General features: G+C 34.5%; 1 protein-coding gene across 2 annotated transcripts in view; it reads right to left on the reverse strand.

The window, feature by feature from the left end:
• RMDN1 (regulator of microtubule dynamics 1) overlaps positions 1-3,972 on the reverse strand; it is a 29,184-nt gene extending 25,212 nt beyond the window's left edge. Inside the window, exon 1 of one of the 2 annotated variants that reach the window (XM_051970802.1) lies at positions 3,775-3,972. In XM_051970802.1, the coding sequence (XP_051826762.1) occupies positions 3,775-3,903 (129 nt within the window). In that variant the 5' untranslated portion in view covers positions 3,904-3,972. The remainder of the gene's footprint in view (positions 1-3,774) is intronic. The other variant, XM_051970803.1, reaches the window with a different exon arrangement.
• Between the last annotated feature and the right edge of the window lie 15,864 nt (positions 3,973-19,836).

Raw genomic sequence — 19,836 nt, forward strand, 5'->3', positions numbered from 1 at the left:
TTTTTGGTGATGATGATGTTTGTTTTTTTCCCCTATTTCTCGTGTTTTATTTTTTTCCCCTTTTGATCTGATTTTTCTTGCACAACATAATGAATATGGAAATATGTTTAGAAGAATTGCACATGTTTAACCTATAGTGAATTGCTTGCTGTGTAGGGGAAGGAGGTTAAGGAGGGAGAAAAATCTGGAATATAAGATTTTGCAAAGGTTAATGTTGAAAACTATCTTTTCATTTATTTGGGAAAAATGCTAAAGGTGGATTACAGAAATAATATGATTTGGCAACTATCTGGACAAGTGGTAGAGGTGGTAATGTTTGCAAATACTTAATAGTATACTAAACAATATAACACTTTAATAAATGTCTGATGAAAATTAAAATAACTCTTGAGAAGCCACCTCATAACTTATTTCTGTGTAATATGACAGAAAACGAAAACAACAAATGTTGGAGAAAATGTAGGAAAACTGGGACCCAAATGCATTGATGGTGGAGATGTGAAATGATCCAAAAATTCTGAAAGAAATTTGGAACTATGCCTAAAGAGTTACAAAACTGTTGTAAAATTTGATTTAGTTACAAAATTGATCCAACAGTTACTAGGTCCATACTTCAAAGAGATCATTAAAAGGGAAAAGAATCTACATGGACAAAAATATTTATAGCAGCTCTTTTTGTGGTGGCAAAAAATTGGATAAATTTAGAGGATGCCTATCAATTGGGAAATGGCTGAATAAGCTGTGGTATATGAATGTAATGGAACAGTACTGTACTATAAGAAATAATAAGCAGGCAGATTTCAGTAAAACCAGGAAAGATTTACATGAACAGATGCTAGTTGAAATGAGCAAAACAAGAGTTAGGTAAAATACAGTACACAGAGTAATACTGTTTGATGATCATTTGTGATAGATTTAGCTCTTTTCAGCAATACAAAGATCCAAGACAATTCCAAAAGATTCATGATAAAAAATGTTAAACACATCCACAGAAAGAATTGACTTGAGTATGAATACAGAATGAAGCATACTATTTTCACTTAGTTTTTTTTCATGTTTGTTTTTTCCTTTTTGTTCTACTTCTTTCATAACATGAATCATGTAAAAATATGTTTCACATGACTAAATAGGTATAATCTGTATCACATTGCTTGCCATCTTGGGAAAGAAATGAATTTTGAATTCAAAATCTTTGAAAAAAATTAATATTGAAAATTGTCTTTATATCTAATTGGAAAATGAAATATTATTAAATAACTTTAAAGCAAATAAATAAATAAATGTCTGCTGAACTGAATAGAGACTGGGACCTAGCACAAAAAGAAATTTCCATGGGAAAATGAAATAAGAGATAAATATATACTGATTGTTGAAAACTGTATGTTTTTGATAAAGCTTGATTACAAGGGCACTACAAAGAGAAAATAAACCTGGACCAAAACCATTTGGGAAAAGGGGAAAAGCAACTGAGGAATTAGGGAAGGCAGAATATAAGATGGACTTTCTACCCATGAAATTTCCATGTCAAAGGTGAACAAATATATGGACAGGCAATTATGCAAGGGGGGGAGAGGAGATGTTACATAATTTTAAAATGAGGATAATAATTAATTATATAAATATCCCTTCTAATCAGAAAAGAGCCTTTATTAGCATCTGCTATGTCAGGCATTGTGATGAGTATAGAGATAAACAAAGAAATGTGAAAGGCAATCCCTGTTTTTCACTTGTCTGATAGTGGAGATAGTATGATCAAAAGCTACATACAAATGATACATGAAAAATTAGCTATTACATTTATGTGGTCTCAGAAAAGGCTTCCTTAGAAGGCAGGATTTTAACTGAAGACTTGAGACTTCTTGCTTTGAAGAAAGCAAGGGAAGCCAAGAGAAAATGAGGGAGAAAATTTGGAGGACTAAAACTCATAGAATCAGGAAATGTAATATCTTGGGGAAGTAGAGCCAGAAAGCTACTGTCAACAGATCAGAGTGTGTGGAGGAGAGTAAGGGTCAAGAAAACTGGATTGTCAATGACTGAATGCCATAGGATTTTATATCTGATCTTAGTATTAATAGGGAGTTTTTTGAGTGGTTGAGGTGACATGGTCAGACTTGCATTTATGATCACTTAGACAACTGAGAAGATAAATTAACTGGAGTGGAGAGAGATTTATAGCAAGTATACCCCTCAGGAACAGTCCAGATATAAAATAATAAGGGCCTGGACAAGTGAGGTAGCACTATCAAAGGAAAGAAAGGGTTGTATGCAAGAGAGTTTATGAATGCCATGAAAACAAATTAGAGGGGAGAGAGTGAAGAGTGCAGGACGACTCCAGATTGTGAGCCTCTATGACTAAAAGGATAGAGGTGCCCTTAATAACAGTAAATGCAAAGTCAGAAAGAGGGAAAGGTTTAGGAGAAAAGATAATGAGTTCAATTTTGGACATGCTGAGTCTAAGATGACTATGGGACATTGTTCAACAGGCAACTGGATATGTGAACCTAGAAGTTGGGAGAAAGGGTAAAAGATTTGAGAATTATCAATATAACTTCACCATGATAATTGAGTCTGTGGAGAAGCCAGCTGAGCCCAAGACAGAAGCTACAAGATTTACTGTTTAGATATAAGGATTGTGAAAGAAAAAGAGTTGAGGATGACCAGCAAAGCTGAACTAGGTTTGCTGGGCAGAGCAGGCCATTCTCTCCCTAATTGAGTGATGAATAAATAATGGAACATTGTTTATCCTTTGGTCTAAGACTAAAACTCCACGTGTATAAGAAGTAGGCAGCTAGAAGTCTTATTATTAGCCCTCTGGGAAGATGGAAAGGAATAGTCTGATTTGGGAGCTATGGGAATAGAGGTGATAACTGAAGGCAGAGGGTTCAGGGTAGAAACCTGGGGCACACCCATGTCTAAGAAGCCAAAAGATAAGGAGCCAGCCAGTGAAGAGGAAAAGAGTTTTTAAAAGGAAATGAAGAGCAGGGAAAAGAAATTTAAAAAAAGAAAAATAAAGAGGTTGGCCAACAGCATCAAAGCCTGCCAAAAGCAACCTGAATTCAGTGATAAGGTCATTAAGAAAGAACAGCTGCATAAACGTAGCGAACCATGGAAGCCAGATTACAAAGAATCGGAAAGCCAGTCAGATAACATAAAACTTAACACATTACCTATAAATTATAACGTGTATGATTTACAATATATAAAAGAGAGAGAATATATATATATATATAACATATGACTGGGTATTTCAGAATGGCGAAGTGTTAAATATTTCCCAATTTCATTTGACTGTTGATGATGCAAGCAGAGTCAACAAGACATGATTTCTGATCTTTGGCTTCATTTCTGAAGCCGACCAGCAAACCCTATCTAAAACTTTGGGAAGCAGAGGCCTCAGAGTGCATCGGGCAGCTCCGAAAGAGAAAATGAGCTGGTATATAAGAACAGTCGGGAAACATCTCCGGGGCCGGAGCTCAATCACTGGAGGACAAAAGCAGGCATTTAGGTTGACAAAGCACTCTACACCTGTTATCTCCTTTGCTCCACATAACATTCTCCCAGGCTATTATTACTTCCATAGTACAGATGAGGAAACTGAGGTCAAAAGAGTGACTTCCCCCCTGGATGACGCGGCTCGTGGGAGGCTGGGGCGGAATCCAAACCCGGTTCTTCCAAACCCGTCTCCCCCCTTCTCCCCACCCGTCAGCAGCCGATCTCCCGAGCCAACCTCGCCGGGACCTCGGACACCCACCCCGGGGGAGGCGGCGGAAATACCTCGCTGCCACCTAGCCAAAGGCTGGGACCGCCCCGCCGCCCGCAGCCCGCAGCCCGGATCCCAGCCGGAACCCGGAGCCCCGAGCGAAGGTGCGGGAGAAGCCGGCGCAGCCGCACTGCTAACGCCATCGCCTGGAATAAGCCGGGGGCCAAGCCGCCAAGGCAGAAGGAGTCCAGTCCTCGGCCCCGCCCCTCAAAGGGCAAAAGAGAGCTAAGAGCAAGTGCCGCCTAGGAAGTGCTGCGACGGGAAACAGCGGCCAGGCTCCGGTAGTTCCGGCCCAACGGCGGAGAGAAGTCAGTCGCACCTTCCCGGGAAGACCCCGCCCCGAGCTCCCCCGCGAACTCTGAGCATGCGCAAAGGGACGCCCTTCGCTCGTGGGGTACTGGGTGTTTTGCTTGTGGTCTTTCTTTAAAAGAGGGACATGAGAGAAGTGTACTGTGTACAAAGAGCGTCTTTGTGGGATAAACAGCTGGGATCCTCAACTACCCTGAAGGACTAATGATGAAAAATGTTATCTGTACTCAGAAAAATAAGTCATTGTGTCTCAATACAGACTGAATACTTTTTTTTTTTACTTTATTTTTCTTGAGGGTTCGTTTTTTGGAAGGAGAGGTGAATTTACGTTTTCTTTCACAGCATGACTTTTATGGCAATGTTTTGCATAACTTTTTTCTTAAATTGAACTAAATACAAAATAAGAAAAACAATAGGAAAAAAGGAAAGAAAAAAACAATCAGCGGAACATCAGGAAAGATTCAAAATATATTACAAATTTCCATTTCAAGAAAGTATATATAATAGAAGAAATTATATTCATAAGTGTCCATCTTTGCTTCCTTGTAGGTCATTCTTTTATTCTCTGCTGAGCATTTTTTTACTTTATTCTTTTTTCCTCTTTCATCCCCTTTCCTCCCCCAGGCAGACTACAATTAAGCATAGATATATATATATATACTTACACACATTACAACCACGCACATACACATACATCAATCTACATATGTAGACCTACATACCCACACATTCACATACATATATATACATGTGCATTTACCTATATGTAAACATGCCTCTAAAACAATATACATAATGACATATAATGTAGATTTCTCTCTTGATTGGATCTTTAGTTTTGACTTTGTCTAAGATCAATGATTACTAGTCCTACTTTTTTTCTAGTAAATTCTACTCCTGAGCCATGATGCAGTGTTTCTATATATCTTTTATTTCCTAAACCTCTTCTACTTTAATTCTGCTCCTTAACTTGTCTTGCTATTATTTAACCTCCCCCCATCCATGGACCCCTCCCTTATCATTTTCCCTCACCCTTCCTTCTTTATATCATTCCCATTAATTTATGTACCTTATATCACTCTGATTAATCTAAAAACACTCTTCTGTACCCCTACCTTATCTTATGTTACTCTTTTCCCATTAATCTACATACCTTGTTCTACTACCATTTATACTCTTTTGTAGACCACCTTATCCTTTATCTCTTGCCTATTAATCTATCCCATTGCCATCAATATCCACATCCTTCTATACCTCACTTTATCTTATTCCCTCTTTTTACCCCTCCTCGATTATTTCTTTATAGATTTTGGAGAGTGCTATATCCTTCTTGGTACATGTGTAATGCTACTTATTTAACCCATTCCTAATATAAATAGGTTTTCAGAACTAAAAGCCTCTCCTACCCCCAATTCCTCTGTGTCTATTCTTGCTCTGCAGTTTTTATTTTTTAGAGTCAGATCATACTCACTTCTGCCCCAATCTTTCTTTTGAACTACCCAATTACTGATGTCAATCTTAAACACATGCTATACATTTCCATGTATAAAATAAAAACAATTCATCTTTTTCAGTTCCTTGAAATTAATTTTTGATATTGGCTCTTATACATTAAATTTTCTATTAAGTTCAGATTTGGTTGAAAGTCCTGAAAATCTGCAAGTTTGTTGAATGCCCATTTTTTTTTCATTCAATATTATGGATAATTTTGCTGGATATGATATTTTTGACCATACACTTGGTTCTTTTGCTTGTTGGTATATACAATTCCAGGACTTGCAGTCCCCTGGACTGCTCAGAAGTCCTGTACAATTCTAATTGTAGCTCTAACATATTTGAATTGATGTTCTTCTTCTTTTTTGTTTGTTTCTTGCAAAATTTTCTCTGTGATCTAGGGATTTTGAAATTTGGCAATAATATTCCTATGTATTTTCCACAAAGGATTTCTTTAAGGTAGTGGCCAGTAGATTTTTTTCTATTTCTACTTTCCCCTCATGTACCATCATTTTGGACAATTTTCTTGGATTATTTCTTGCATTATTGTGTCAAGGTGGTTTTTTGGCTGATCACAGCTTTCAGGGATTTCAATTATTCTTATATTTTCTCTTCTTTATCTGTTCTCCACATCTGTTGTTTTTCTTATTTCATATTCTGTTCTATTTTTCATTCTTTATATTTTGTTTTATTATTTCTTGGTCTCATAGCTTTACTTGCTTCTCTTTGCGCAATTCTAATTTTCAGAGTTATTTTCTTTTTTAGACTAGTTTTCCTTTTCTAGTTGATTAACTTGTTTTCCATAATCTTGTTTTTCTTGGATTTTTTTTTTTTTAGTTTTTCCTCAGTGTTTATCATTTGATTTTTAAATTCTATTTTGAGTTCTTTTATAAATAATCTCTGGGCAGGGAGCTGTTTACTATTTACTCTTTGGGGTAGGAGAAGCTCTTTTTACTTCAGTATCCTCCTCTGAAAATGAACCTCGATCTTCTCTATTGCCATAGTAGTTTCTAGGTAAAAATTTTTCTTAAGCTGGTTAATTTTTTTTTTTTTAATGAGAAGTATAGGTGTAAGTCTTGCTAATCATGAGGTGGGGAGATGGTGCCTCTAGTTTCACCTCAGTTCTCCCCTCTGACCTAGAACCCCAAACCCAAAGTTCCCCCTCCTGCAAGTGCTGGCAAGCAATAGCATCCCTGCCACACTGCCTCTGTACTCACTGGGTGCTGCTTCCTTCTCACCCAGGGCCCCGAGCTCTGCAGCACAGCTGGGCCTGGTGTTCCTAATCAGCTAAGTTTCCCTCAGTCTTCTCAAACTCACATGAAGTTAGGGAAGTGAAAATGTCTGTGGTTCCTGCTGACCAACAGAAGCCAGCTCATCCAGGGCTCCTACTTGGTATCTGTGAGGAGCTAGCCCAAAAGATTTTGCACTTGCCTTAGATTAATCCCTAGCCTGGGGGCTTTCTTGAGATATTCTTGGGTTGTACCAGGAGGACTCCTGTTCTGCCCAAATCTTCTTGGTTTTTCACCAGTCTGTGTTCGCCCTCAAGGGCAAATTTGTTCTATTTTTGGGGGAAATCTGAAAAGTTTGAAATTTTGTAACCTACTCTACCATCTCCCCAAAATCCTCCCTGTTTTGCATAACTTCACATGCCCCTCCTCAGTGGATTAAGGGGTGGGGAGAAAGGGGAAAAAATCTAGAACACAAAGTTATAAAAGCAAGTTAAAAACAATTTTTTATATGTAACTGGGGAAAGTAAAAGTAAAGCAAGGTGAAAAGAAGAGGGACTGGTTTTTGTTGTTTTGTTTTGCTGCCTTTCCTTATATCCCCAGCACTTGGCAAAGTGCCTTTGACATAGTAGACCTTTAATAAATGCTGATTGGCTTGTTAAATGACTCCAAGCCAGGTGATCTATGGGTTCCAGGTCGGTTGTGCAAGAATTTCCTTCTAGTGCACAATCAGTTTTTTAGAAAAACCTGGCAGGTGGCCAAAATTCTATCTTATGTTACAGCTAGAATCAAGTGCCCTGGCAATAACCACAGATATAGTGCTTTAAAGGTTGCAAAGAGCATTGCGTTCTTTAGGGCAGGGGGATTTAACCATGTGTGTGTGTGTGTGTGTGTGTGTCCAGGATCCCTCTGACAGGATAGTGACATCTCTATATGGAACTTTTCACAGTCAACATTTATTAAGTATCCACTGGGAAGTTAGATGATGAACTGAATAGAGTGCTGGACCTGGAGTCCAGAAGACCTGAGTTCAAATTCTACCTCAGACACTTACTAGCTGTATGACCCTGGACAAGTCACTTAGCCTTATTTGCTTTAGTTTCCTCATCTGTAAAATGTTCTGAAGAAGGAAATGGTAAACCACTCTAGTATCCTTCCCAAAAAAACCTCAAATAGGGTCACAGGGTCAGACAATTCAACAAAAATAAGCATTATGTTTCAGGCATTGTGCTCATCTCTAGCAATACAAAAAGAGGAAAAAAACAATCTCTGCTTTCAAGGAATTTATAATCTAATTAGAGAAGCAACATGGAAGCATACACAAAGCAAGGTCAAGATAAATAATTGATTGAGGAAGGCACTTCACAAAATCGTGTTTTTAAATAAATAAACTACAGTACATAGTATTATACAGGAAATCAATTATATTGAAATAAGGATGCATTTTTCTTCTTTTTCAAGATAAGGGGTACCTGAAATCTATACAAATCTATGAGAAATGGATATTTCTCTCATATTTAATGACAAATTATTGTTTTAGACTCAAGGTTTTCCCCCTTTTTTTCCTTTCCAAGATTTAATGAGACAGTTAAAGAAATTCCAAATTTGGGCTAATGGCTTTATTCTGCTGTGGAAATTAAAGTCTCTATGACCATGATTTGAGTCACCTCCCCTAAAATCTTCATTTTAAAATAGCCCATCCCTCCCACTATGTTAACCAATCCATTGTGACTCCTCAGAAACATCCACTTTTTGAAGGGCAAATAAATTGTGACTCCACAGCCACTAGAGAGTTTTGTCTAAGAGAAACTGAAAAATGATCTTATTTTAAAAATAATTAAATTAGCCAGAAATTATGTCTCTTGAAGCATTTTAACTGCCATACCAGGGGCCCCTTAATCTTAGTTTAAGTCTCCAGTCTTAGAGAATAGGAGCTGGACTTGTGATTGATATAAGGAACTCTAAGGTGAGAAAATGCCTTCTGCTAATATAGGTATAGCACCTTGCAATTTGTTGTGCTGCCAAAGTCCTGAGAGGCTGAGTATCTTTCACAAGGTCACTGAAATACTATGTGTCAGAAAAGGGACTTGAAGTCTTCCTTACTCTGAGGCCACTCTTTTGCATTCTGACTTGCTGACTCTCATATATTATCTCCTTTAAACTTCATCAAAATGCATGAAGTGCATTAATTACTACTACAAGGATTATTATTTTCACTTTATAAATGAAGAAATTGAGTCTCAGATTCTACCAGGTCCCATAGCCAGTATTAAAAGTAGAATTTGAACTCAGATCTTTCTTGGTTAGAAGAACAAATAAAATAATGTTTGTAAAGTGCTTACTTCAGTGCTTGATACATACTAAATATCATATAAATATGTTATTATTATTATTATACTCCACCAATTAAAGACATCTATTGTCATGAAAAAATGCTCTAAATCACGACTGATTACAGAAATGCAAATTAAAACAACTCTGAGATACCCCCTTATGAAGTACTCCGAATCCCGTGACCCCCCTGAGCTTCTGGGAGAAGGAGGACTTGAAACTTCTCATGGTCTCATTCCTGTAATCTAGCAGTAACATCTGCAAACTAGGGCCCCTGTATCTCAAGTTTATGAAAATGTTGCGGAAAGACTGTCTCCTAAAATAATTGGTATCTTGTAACATATCTGTTTATTAATCTTGAGAACACTAACATTTCAGCATCTCTGACCTTGATTAGCCAAACCTGTAGTCACTATGCCATTCCTTTGTCTCCATCTAGCATTAAGAAATATAACTTTTTTTTTTTTTAAGTATACAAATTCTTTATAAACTGTAATACACTAAGAATAGTAGTTCAGGGAGCACACACAAAAGATACAAATCCAAATAAATAATAAGTGGATCAAGGAACAAATCATAGAAAAAAACAAATAATTTTGCAAAAGACAATGATATTAATGAAATAATATAGCAAAATAGCTACAGAAATCTTCAAGGGGAAAATCAGATCCCAACAACCATGCATTAACAAAATAAGAAAAGTGAGAACTAATGACAAGAATATGCATTGAAATGAATCAGAAATCTAAAATAAACTATTATTTCAAAGAGGAATGATTAGAAATTAGAGAAGAAACTGATAACCTGGAAACTAAAATATAGAAAACATTTTTGAAAAAAATTTTAAATACTAATAAAAGTCAATTAACATATATACTGATTAAAGAGTCAGGTCAAAAATCAGCAAATGAGTAAATGAATAGAAGAAATCATAAGTAAAACAGAATAAATAAAAAGAATTATCCAAACAAAAAATATAACCTTGAGACAGGTGAATGGTGCAGTGGATAGAGCACCAGCCCTGAAGTCAGGAGTTCAAATCTAGTCTCAGACACTTAACACTTTCTAGCTGTATGACCCTGGGCAAGTCATTTAACCCCAACGGCCACAGCATAAAAATAAAAAAGAAAGAAAAAGTAATGTAACCTTCATTCTACTTTTTGCTTCTGTTATTCCTTTTATGCTATAAAATCCCTTCCCCTTAGTGGTTTTAGCTTTTATAAACCCCCACTCCTACTGTTTGGCACTGTCTGATTTGGGCATTATCTATTTCCAGCAGCCATTGAATAAACTCTTCACTTTAAATTATATCTGTCTCTACTCGCATCTGCATATTGGCATAACACTTACACCTGTCAGATTGGCTAAGATGACAGGAAAAAATAATGATAAATGTTGGAGGGGATGTGGGAAAACTTAGAAACTTATGCATTGTTAATGGAGTTATGAACTGATCCAACCATTATGGAGAGCAATTTGAAACTGTGCTGAAAGGACAGTAAAACTATGCATACTTTGACTCTACTGGGATTGTATCCCAAAGAGATTATAAAAAAGTTCTTGTGGTTTTTCCCTTTTGTTTTTTCTCTTTCTGATTTTTTTCCCTTTCTGATTTTTCTCTCCCAACATCTCATATGGAAATATGTAAAAGTGAATTACATATATTATTATACTCCACATTAGTGTAACAAATTGTAAAATTGAAAATTAATTTTAATTGTCTTTTAAGGAAAGGTTCTCTGTACCACATTTTACAAAGACCATTGATAAGTTAGATAGCATTTAGAAGACACAAACAAAATGGCTAAGGGCTAGAATTTAAACCATGTGAAGATCAGCTGAAGAAATTAAGGTTATTTAACCTGGGGAAAACAAAAGAGCATCATGATAATAAGAGACATAAATATATACAGAGAAAATATAGACACACATATAGATATATAATATATATAGAGAGAGAGAATATAGAGACATCAGCAAAAGTAAGAGTCCCTGCCTCAAGGATCCTGTACTTTAATGGAGGAAAATTGTGTATATGGACAACCACACACACACACACACACACACACTCTCATATTCTTCCCCATTTCTTGGTTAAGAATATATATAAAACAGTATAATAAAAAGAATGATTGGGCATGAAACTGTAATCTATAACTTGCCAGTAATAAAGTTATCATAAAAATTTCCTTTATTCCCCCTTTTTGCCTTCCCCTCAGGTGACTACCATTAGACAGAAATATATATGTGTGTGTGCATTTGTTTGTGTTTGTGTGTGTGTGTGTGTGTGTATACACACATATATATATGTATGTATGTAATAAAATCATTTTCTATATACTTCCACTTATCAGTTCTTTCATTGCAAAATGTTTTCCCTCATAAGTCCTTTTCAAGTTCATTTGGGTATTTATCATAGTCAAAATGACATTAGCTCAAAGTTGTTCTTAAAACAATATTGTTACTGTATGAAACATATTATAATATAATATTCTTTTGGTTATGCTCATTTCACTCTTCATTATTTTGTGCAAGTCTATCCATGTTTTTCCAAGATCAAGAAGCTCATCCTTTCTTATAACACAGTAATATTCCATCATAATAATAAACTAACTTCTTTAGCCATTCCCCAACTGACACACATCCTTGCAATTTCTAGTTCTTTGTCATTTTGTGAAGAGTTTTCCCCTAGGTGATTTATATTTTCTACTTTATCAAACATTGGATTATTGGATTCAGTTCTTTTTCAATCTGTTTTGGTAGTTTGTTTCATCTTGACTCTTGCTTAGCCACTGGACTATAATGACCTTGGTGAAAAGAATAAGGTTGATGACAGCACAATTCCATATCACTTAAACACAGTTAATTCACTCATAAATCAAGATATCACCTTCATAATGTCATTGGTCCTCTTCAAGAAAGAAGGTCAAACGACAACAAAAAAGATTCCATTGATCTGTTTCTATTGTTAAAATGATAACAGATTTGATGATTCCTGTTTCATAATATAGTTTGAAGTCTATTTTTCTTTTCATTACTTTCTTTGATATTCTAGATATTTTTTTCTCCCAAAGGAATTTTTCTATTATTTTACCAAGTTCTGTTAAGTATCCTTTTGACAAGTTGATTGGCATAGTATTAAAAGAATAAATTAACTTTGGAAATATTATCATTTTATCATATTGACATGGTCACTAAACTGACTCATTGGAATAAACACTAAATATTCCTCCAGATATTTAAACAATTTTTAATTTTTTAAAGTAGTACTTTATAATTGAATCTATATAGATAGATTGACCCCTAGATGTTTTATGCATTTTGTAGTTTTTTGGAATGGAATTTCCCTACCTATTTTTTTTTTTAAGATTCTATTATTATTATTATGCAGAAATGATGTTGATTTTTGAGGGTTTATTTTATACTCTTTGACTCACTGAAGCTACTAATTCTCTGTTAGTATTTTTGCTAATTCCTTAAGATTTTCTAAGTATCCATCTTATCATTATCAAATAGAGATAATTTTATCTCTTCTTTGCATATCTTTATGCTTTTAACTTTTCTTTCTTGAATTTTGAAATTGCTAGCATTTATATAACTATATCAAGTAATAGTGAGGAGAATTAGAATCTTGTTTTACTTCTGTACTTATTGCAAAGGTTCTAGTATATTCCCTTGCACAAGATGCTTGCTTTTGGTTTTACATAAATGCATTTTTTTTTCCTGAAGCAATTGGGATTAAGTGACTTGTCCAGGGTTACACAACTAGGAAGTCTTAAGTGTCTGAGATCAAATTTGAACTCAGGTCCTCCTGACTTCAGGGCTGGTGTTCTGTCCACTGCACCACCTAAAGGCACCCCCCTCCATTTTCTAATATTAAAAAAAAAAGTCTCTCTACCCCTATACTTTGTAGGATTTTTATCATAAAAAAGTAAAATGTTTTCGCTATCTATTCAGATGATCATGTGTTTTGAATGCTTTGCTTTTTAATATGATTGATTACATCAATCATTTTCCTAATGTTGAATCATCTTTGCATCTCAGGTATAAATCTCACTTGGGTATGATAAATATTTTCTTGGAAAAATTACAATAGTCTGTTGGGATTTTTGTTTAAAAATTATTCATTAATGACATTGGCCTGAAGTTTTCTTTTTGTGTTTTATTTTTCTATGGTTTATGTATTAGGATTACATTTGTCTCATAAATACATTCTGATAGGGTACCTTTTTTTCTCAGTTTTTGAGACTAATTTGTAAAGAATTGGTATCACTCATTCTTTAAGAGTTTTATATAATTCTTCTATAAATCCATCAGCACTAGTTTTTCTTTGATAGCTCCTTTACAGCTAGAGCCATTTTTTTTGCTGAAATTGGTTTTTTAAGATCTCTAGTCTTCTGATAGACACCTTTCTGATAGGGTGTTTTATATTTTTTGAAAATATTCCTTTATTTCTTTTGTGTTCCTAGGTTTATTAGCATATAACTGCATACTATGTTCTGAGTATTCATTTCATTTCCTCTGGTTTTTTTGTTATTTCACTTTGCTTATTTGTAATTTTGTTCATTTGAACTTCTGTCCTAAGGTTTATCAATTTCACTATTGTTTTCAAAGAACAGACTTTTAATATTATTTGTCATTTCTGTAGGTTGGGGCTTTATTTACTTGTTTGTTTCTATTTCTCCTCTAATTTTTAAATATCCCTTCTGCTTAGTTTAGATTTGTTTATTTGTTGGCTTTCTAATTGTTAAAAATGAATATCCAGACTATGCTCAAAGGTTATCAAAATGTGCATACCAGCAGTATTTCTATTGGGCTTATAATCCAAAGAGATCTTAAAGGAGGGAAAGGGATCCACATGTGCAAAAATGTTTGGGGCAGCCCTTTTTATAGTGGCAAGAAACTGGAAACTGAATGGATACCCATCAATTGGTGAAAGGCTGAATAAGTTATGGTATATGAATGTTATGGAATATTATTGTTCTGTAAGAAACAACCAGCAGGATGATCTCAGCAAAGACTGGAGAGACTTATGAACTGATGCTAAGTGAAATGAGCAGAACCAAGACATCACAGCAACAAGATTATACAATGATCAATTCTGATAGACATGGCTCTTTTCAACAATGAGATGACTGGAGGGGTCCCAATGATTTTGTAATGAAGAGAGCCATCTGCACCCAGAGAGAGGACTGTGGGGACTGAGTGTGGACCACAACATAGCACTTGCACTTTTTTTGTTCTTTGCTTAGGTTTTGTTTTCTTTCTCAGTTTTTTCCTTTTTGATCTGATTTTTCTTGTGCAGCAAGATAATTGTATAAATATGTATACATATATTGGATTTAACATGTATTTTAAGCATATTTAAAATATATTAGATATATCTAAGGGAGGGGTTGGGGAAGAAAGGAGGAAAATTTTGGAACACAAGGTTTTGCAAGGGTCAATGTTGAAAAATTAGACAAGTGTATGTTTTGAAAATAAAAAGCTTTAATAAAAAAATTTTTAAAATGCATATCCAGGTCATTAATCTTTTCTTTCTCAATTTTGTTAACATAAGTTTAAAGGAATATTACTTTTTCCTGAGAACTGCTTTAGCTATGTGCAAGAAATTTTAATATATTGTTTCAACATTATAATCTTCTTTCACATAATTATTAATTGTTTCTATAATTTACTGTTTGATTCATTCATTATTTAAAATTTTATTGTTAAATCTCCAGTTGGCTCTGTTATGTGTGTGTGTGTTTGAATTTTTTAGGGTTATTTTTTTGTGGTCCTTGAACCTTGACTATTTTTACTGCATTACACTCCGTCTGTAGAGAATGTATATATTCATTATCTCTATCTTTTACATTTGTTTGCAACAAAATGCGGTCGATTTTTGTAAAAAAATTCATATGATACTGAGAAATATGTATATTCTTTTTCAATCTCATTTAAAAGATATCTTAAGTCTTTCCTCTGTTGTTTCTTCAGGAATTTATTCAATTCCATATTTTCTCTCTTGTTTATTTTTCTGTTAGATTTTCTCAAAATTGAGAGAGGAATATTGAAGTTTCCTTTCATTATTATGTTACTGTTCATGACTTCTTGTGACTCAGTTCATATTTCCTTTATGAATTTGGCTGCTAAGACATCTAGAGCATATGAATTTATTACTGATATTGATGTTTCCTACTGTTTCTAAAACTATGATTAGCATTCTTGTTTATTCCTTTTTATTTTTGAGTGTTTGTTTTTGCTTTGACAGATGAGATGATTTCAACTTCTGCTTTTTTAAATTCACTTCATACATTAAATATTTTTCTATCCTCTCAGTTTTGTTCTGTGTAAGTATATTTAAAATGTATTTCTTGTAAACAACAGATAGCAGGGTTTTTTCTTATTCATTCTGTCATTTTTTTGTTTTATTAAATTGTTCAATCCATTCATATTTAAAGTTATGAATTATGTTTATATTGTCTTCAATTTGTGTCTAATATTTTTTAAGTTGTGATTATTTTTCCCTTGTTAGCTATAAAAATAGTACCATGTTCCTTCAGATATTTTAGTTTATTCTTTTTAAGGCATTCCTATTCCCAAAGGCTCTATTTCTCTCATCTTGGATCTCTTCTTCACTCTAGCTACTTATTCTTTTTGGTACTTCACTTGTTAATTTCTTTTATTTGGTTATTTACATACAGACACAGACATAGACACACACATATACACATCTTTTCCCTTTCCTTTAGCTAAGTAAATTCTCCCTTTCTTCCCTTCAATTAATCCTTTAGTTCTTTAAATTTCATTTCTTACACCCCTTTTCAGAGATTTCTCTCACTTTTCATTATCTACTTTTTCTTTCTATTTACTCTAGATCCTCATTTTCTATTTTCTTATTTTTATAATTACATAATTCTGCTTTCTTCTCCATATTACCCATGAAATCGAAACTTCTGAGGTATTCATTCTATGCTCTAGGCAATTTCTGAAATTTTCTTATAGAGCTTATGATTTGGATTTCCATTTTTCATTGTATCTTCCTCCCAGGATAAAACTAATTTCTGCAGATGACAGAGAAGAAATGCACCATAAAAGCACCCTTCTGCACCAGATGTCTGACATTCAATCTACCATTAATCTATATCCTCTTCCCCACCCCAGTTATCTTCTTTTCTACATTTGCCTCAAAATCTTTTCCTTAGGGGAAAAAAAAACAAACACCCCCCCCCAAAAAAAAAAAAAAAAAAACTTGGCTCTCTTCAAACATGGGATGATTCAGACCAGTTCCAATTGTTTGGTGATGAAGAGAGCCATCTACACCCAGAGAGAGGACTGTGGGAATTGAGTGTGGTTCACAACATAGCATTTTCACTTTTTGTTATTGTTGTTTGCTTGCATTTTATTTTATTTCTTTTTTTTTTTTTCTGGTTTGATTTGATTTTTGTGTGTGTGTGTAGCAAGATAATGGTATAATTATGTATGTATATATTGGATTTAACATATATTTCTACCATGTTTAACACATATTGGCCTACTTGCCATCTGGGGAGAGAGTGGGGGAAGGGGGAAAAATTGGAACACAAGGTTTTGCAAAGGCTAATGTTGAAGAATTGTCCATGCATATATTCTGAAAAATAGAAAGCTTTAATAAAGGGGGGTAAATGAATCTTAAAAAAAACCATTTTCCTTAAGTCCATGATCTCCCACTCTCAGTTGTCAATTGCTTCTAGGAATTCCAACTCCCTCCTCTCATGATAGGACAAGTGGTCTTTTCCAGCATCAAATCTCTTAGATAACAATACTCAAGGTACCTATCTCCTTTCACAGAATATCTCTTTTTACCCATAAAAGTATTCATCAGAGTTGTCCTTTCTTGCTACCAAAACAAGTTCTCTCTTCTGTCCCTCAACTTTCAAACCTCTCCCCATTTCTTTTCATCTACTTCCTGTACATGCTTCTTTTCCTGAGACCACCAGATTGGATTCACCTTCCTTTTATTGCTAGCTCTTGATTTGACTCATGTACATCAGAAATTCCCCTTTATTCTCTTCTCCCTTCCCCCTTTTTCATTAATTTTCTCATTTTATAATGTAATCCCATAAAATATATTGATACACTTATAGGCAGAATGTCACCAGGTTTTGTCCAAAATGCCACTGTTACATCTACCTAATTTTTGCCTTCACCCCTATCTTGTGTTCATTTATTTTATTTTATTTTTTTAAATAACTTTTTATTGACAGAACCCATGCCAGGGTAATTTTTTACAGCATTATCCCTTGCATTCACTTCTGTTCCAATTTTTTCCCTCCCTCCCTCCACCCCCTCCCCTAGATGGCAAGCAGTCCTTTACATGTTAAATAGGTTACAGTATATCCTAGATACAATATATGTGTGCAGAACCGAACAGTTTTCTTGTTGCACAGGGAGAATTGGATTCAGAAGGTATAAATAACCCGGGAAGAAAAACAAAAATGCAAGCAGTTTATATTCATTTCCCAGTGTTCTTTCTTTGGGTGTAGCTGCTTCTGTCCATCCTTGATCAATTGAAACTGAATTAGCTCTCTTTATCAAAGAGATCCACTTCCATCAGAATACATCTTCATATAATATCGTTGTTGAGGTATATAATGATCTCCTGGTTCTGCTCATTTCACTCAGCATCAGTTCATGTAAGTCTCACCAGTCCTCTCTGTATTCATCCTGCTGGTCATTCCTTACAGAACAATAATATTCCATAACATTCATATGCCACAATTTACTCAACCATTCTCCAACTGATGGGCATCCATTCATTTTCCATCTTCTATCTACTACAAACAGGGCTGCCACAAACATTTTGGCACATACAGGTCCCTTTCCTTTCTTTAGTATCTCTTTGGGGTATAAGCCCAGTAGAAACACTGCTGAATCAAAGGGTATGCACAGTTTGATAAGTTTTTGAGCATAGTTCCAAATTGCTCTCCAGAATGGCTGGATGTGTTCACAATTCCACCAACAATGTATCAGTGTCCCTGTTTTCCCACATCCCCTCCAACATTCCGCATTATCTTTCCCTGTCACTCTGGCCAATCTGACAGATGTATAGTAGTATCTCAGAGTTGTGTTAATTTGCATTTCTCTGATTAATAATGATTTGGAGCATATTTTCATATGTCTATAAATAGTTTCAATTTCTTCATCTGAGAATTGTCTGTTTATATCCTTTGACCATTGTTCAATTGGAGAATGGCTTGATTTCTTATAAATTAGAGTCAATTCTCTATATATTTTGGAAATGAGGCCTTTATCAGAACCTTTGGCTGTAAAAATGTTTTCCCAGTTTATTGCTTCCCTTCTAATTTTGTCTGCATTAGTTTTGTTTGTACAAAAACTTTTCAATTTTCAAGATTTTCTATTTTGTGGTCAATAGTGATCTCTAGTTCTTCTTTGGTTATAAATCCTTCCCTCTTCCACAGGTCTGAGAGGTAAATTATCCTATGCTCTTCCAATTTACTTATAATCTCATTCTTTATGCCTAGGTCATGAACCCATTTTGACCTTATCTTGGTGTACGGTGTTAAGTGTGGGTCAATGCCTAGTTTCTGCCATGCTAATTTCCAATTTTCCCAGCAATTTTTGTCAAATAATGCGTTCTTATCCCAAAACTGGGATCTTTGGGTTTGTCAAGCACTATATTATTAAAGTTATTGGCTATTTTGTCCTTTGAACCTAACCTATTCCATTGATCAACTAGTCTATTTCTTAGCCAATACCAGATGGTTTTAGTAATTGCTGCTTTATAATATAATTTTAGATCTGGTACAGCTAGGCCACCTTCATTTGATTTATTTTCCATTAATTCCCTTGAAATTCTTGACCTTTTGTTTTTCCATATGAACTTTGTTGTTATTTTTTCTAGGTCATCAAAGTAATTTTTTGGGAGTCTGATTGGTATAGCGCTAAATAAATAGATTAGTTTAGGTAGTATTGCAATCTTTATTATATTTGCTCACCCAATCCAAGAGCATTTAATATTTTTCCAGTTTGTTAGATCAGATTTAATTTGTGTGGAGAGTGTTTTGTAGTTTTGCTCATAAAGTTTCTGATTTTCCCTTGGCAGATAGATTCCTAAATATTTTATACAATCAGTAGTTACTTTAAATGGAATTTCTCTTTGTAACTCTAACTGTTGGGTTTTGTTAGTGATATATAAGAATGCTGATGACTTATGTGGGTTTATTTTGTATCCTTCTTGTGTTCATTTAGAAAGAAGTCTTATACTGGTATGTCTACTGTCATTCAGTTTTTATTTCTGTCTTTGGCTACTGCATTCATTCACACTTCCTGTATTTCTATTATCTGAGTATTTGGGAAGCAAATACTTTTGTTAAATCTGGTTTTCTTTTTAAGAATATTTCACTTTTCTCTTTATAATTGAACATTTGTCTTTTAAAAATTTATGATTAAGCTCAAATTTGCTGGAATTATTCTGGGTTGCATTCTGCCTTAAATGTTCTTTGAATGTGTAATTTCATTCTTGTATTTTATGGTGTGTACAGAATAGTCATGTATTATTAAACTGTCTTTTCCTTTGTAATTGAAGGTCTTCATACAGACCTTGTTTCTGGTTTGAATTATTAAATTTATCCACTATGTGTTTTGGAGGTTGCAGTCTTGGATTTTTTTTTTTTTTCTGGAGGCAAGCTCTAGGTTCTTTCAACTGCTATTTCATTTTCTAAGTGCAGAAGT

Source organism: Antechinus flavipes, chromosome 1 (assembly GCF_016432865.1).
Source record: "Antechinus flavipes isolate AdamAnt ecotype Samford, QLD, Australia chromosome 1, AdamAnt_v2, whole genome shotgun sequence".
Taxonomy (NCBI): Eukaryota; Metazoa; Chordata; class Mammalia; order Dasyuromorphia; family Dasyuridae; genus Antechinus; species Antechinus flavipes.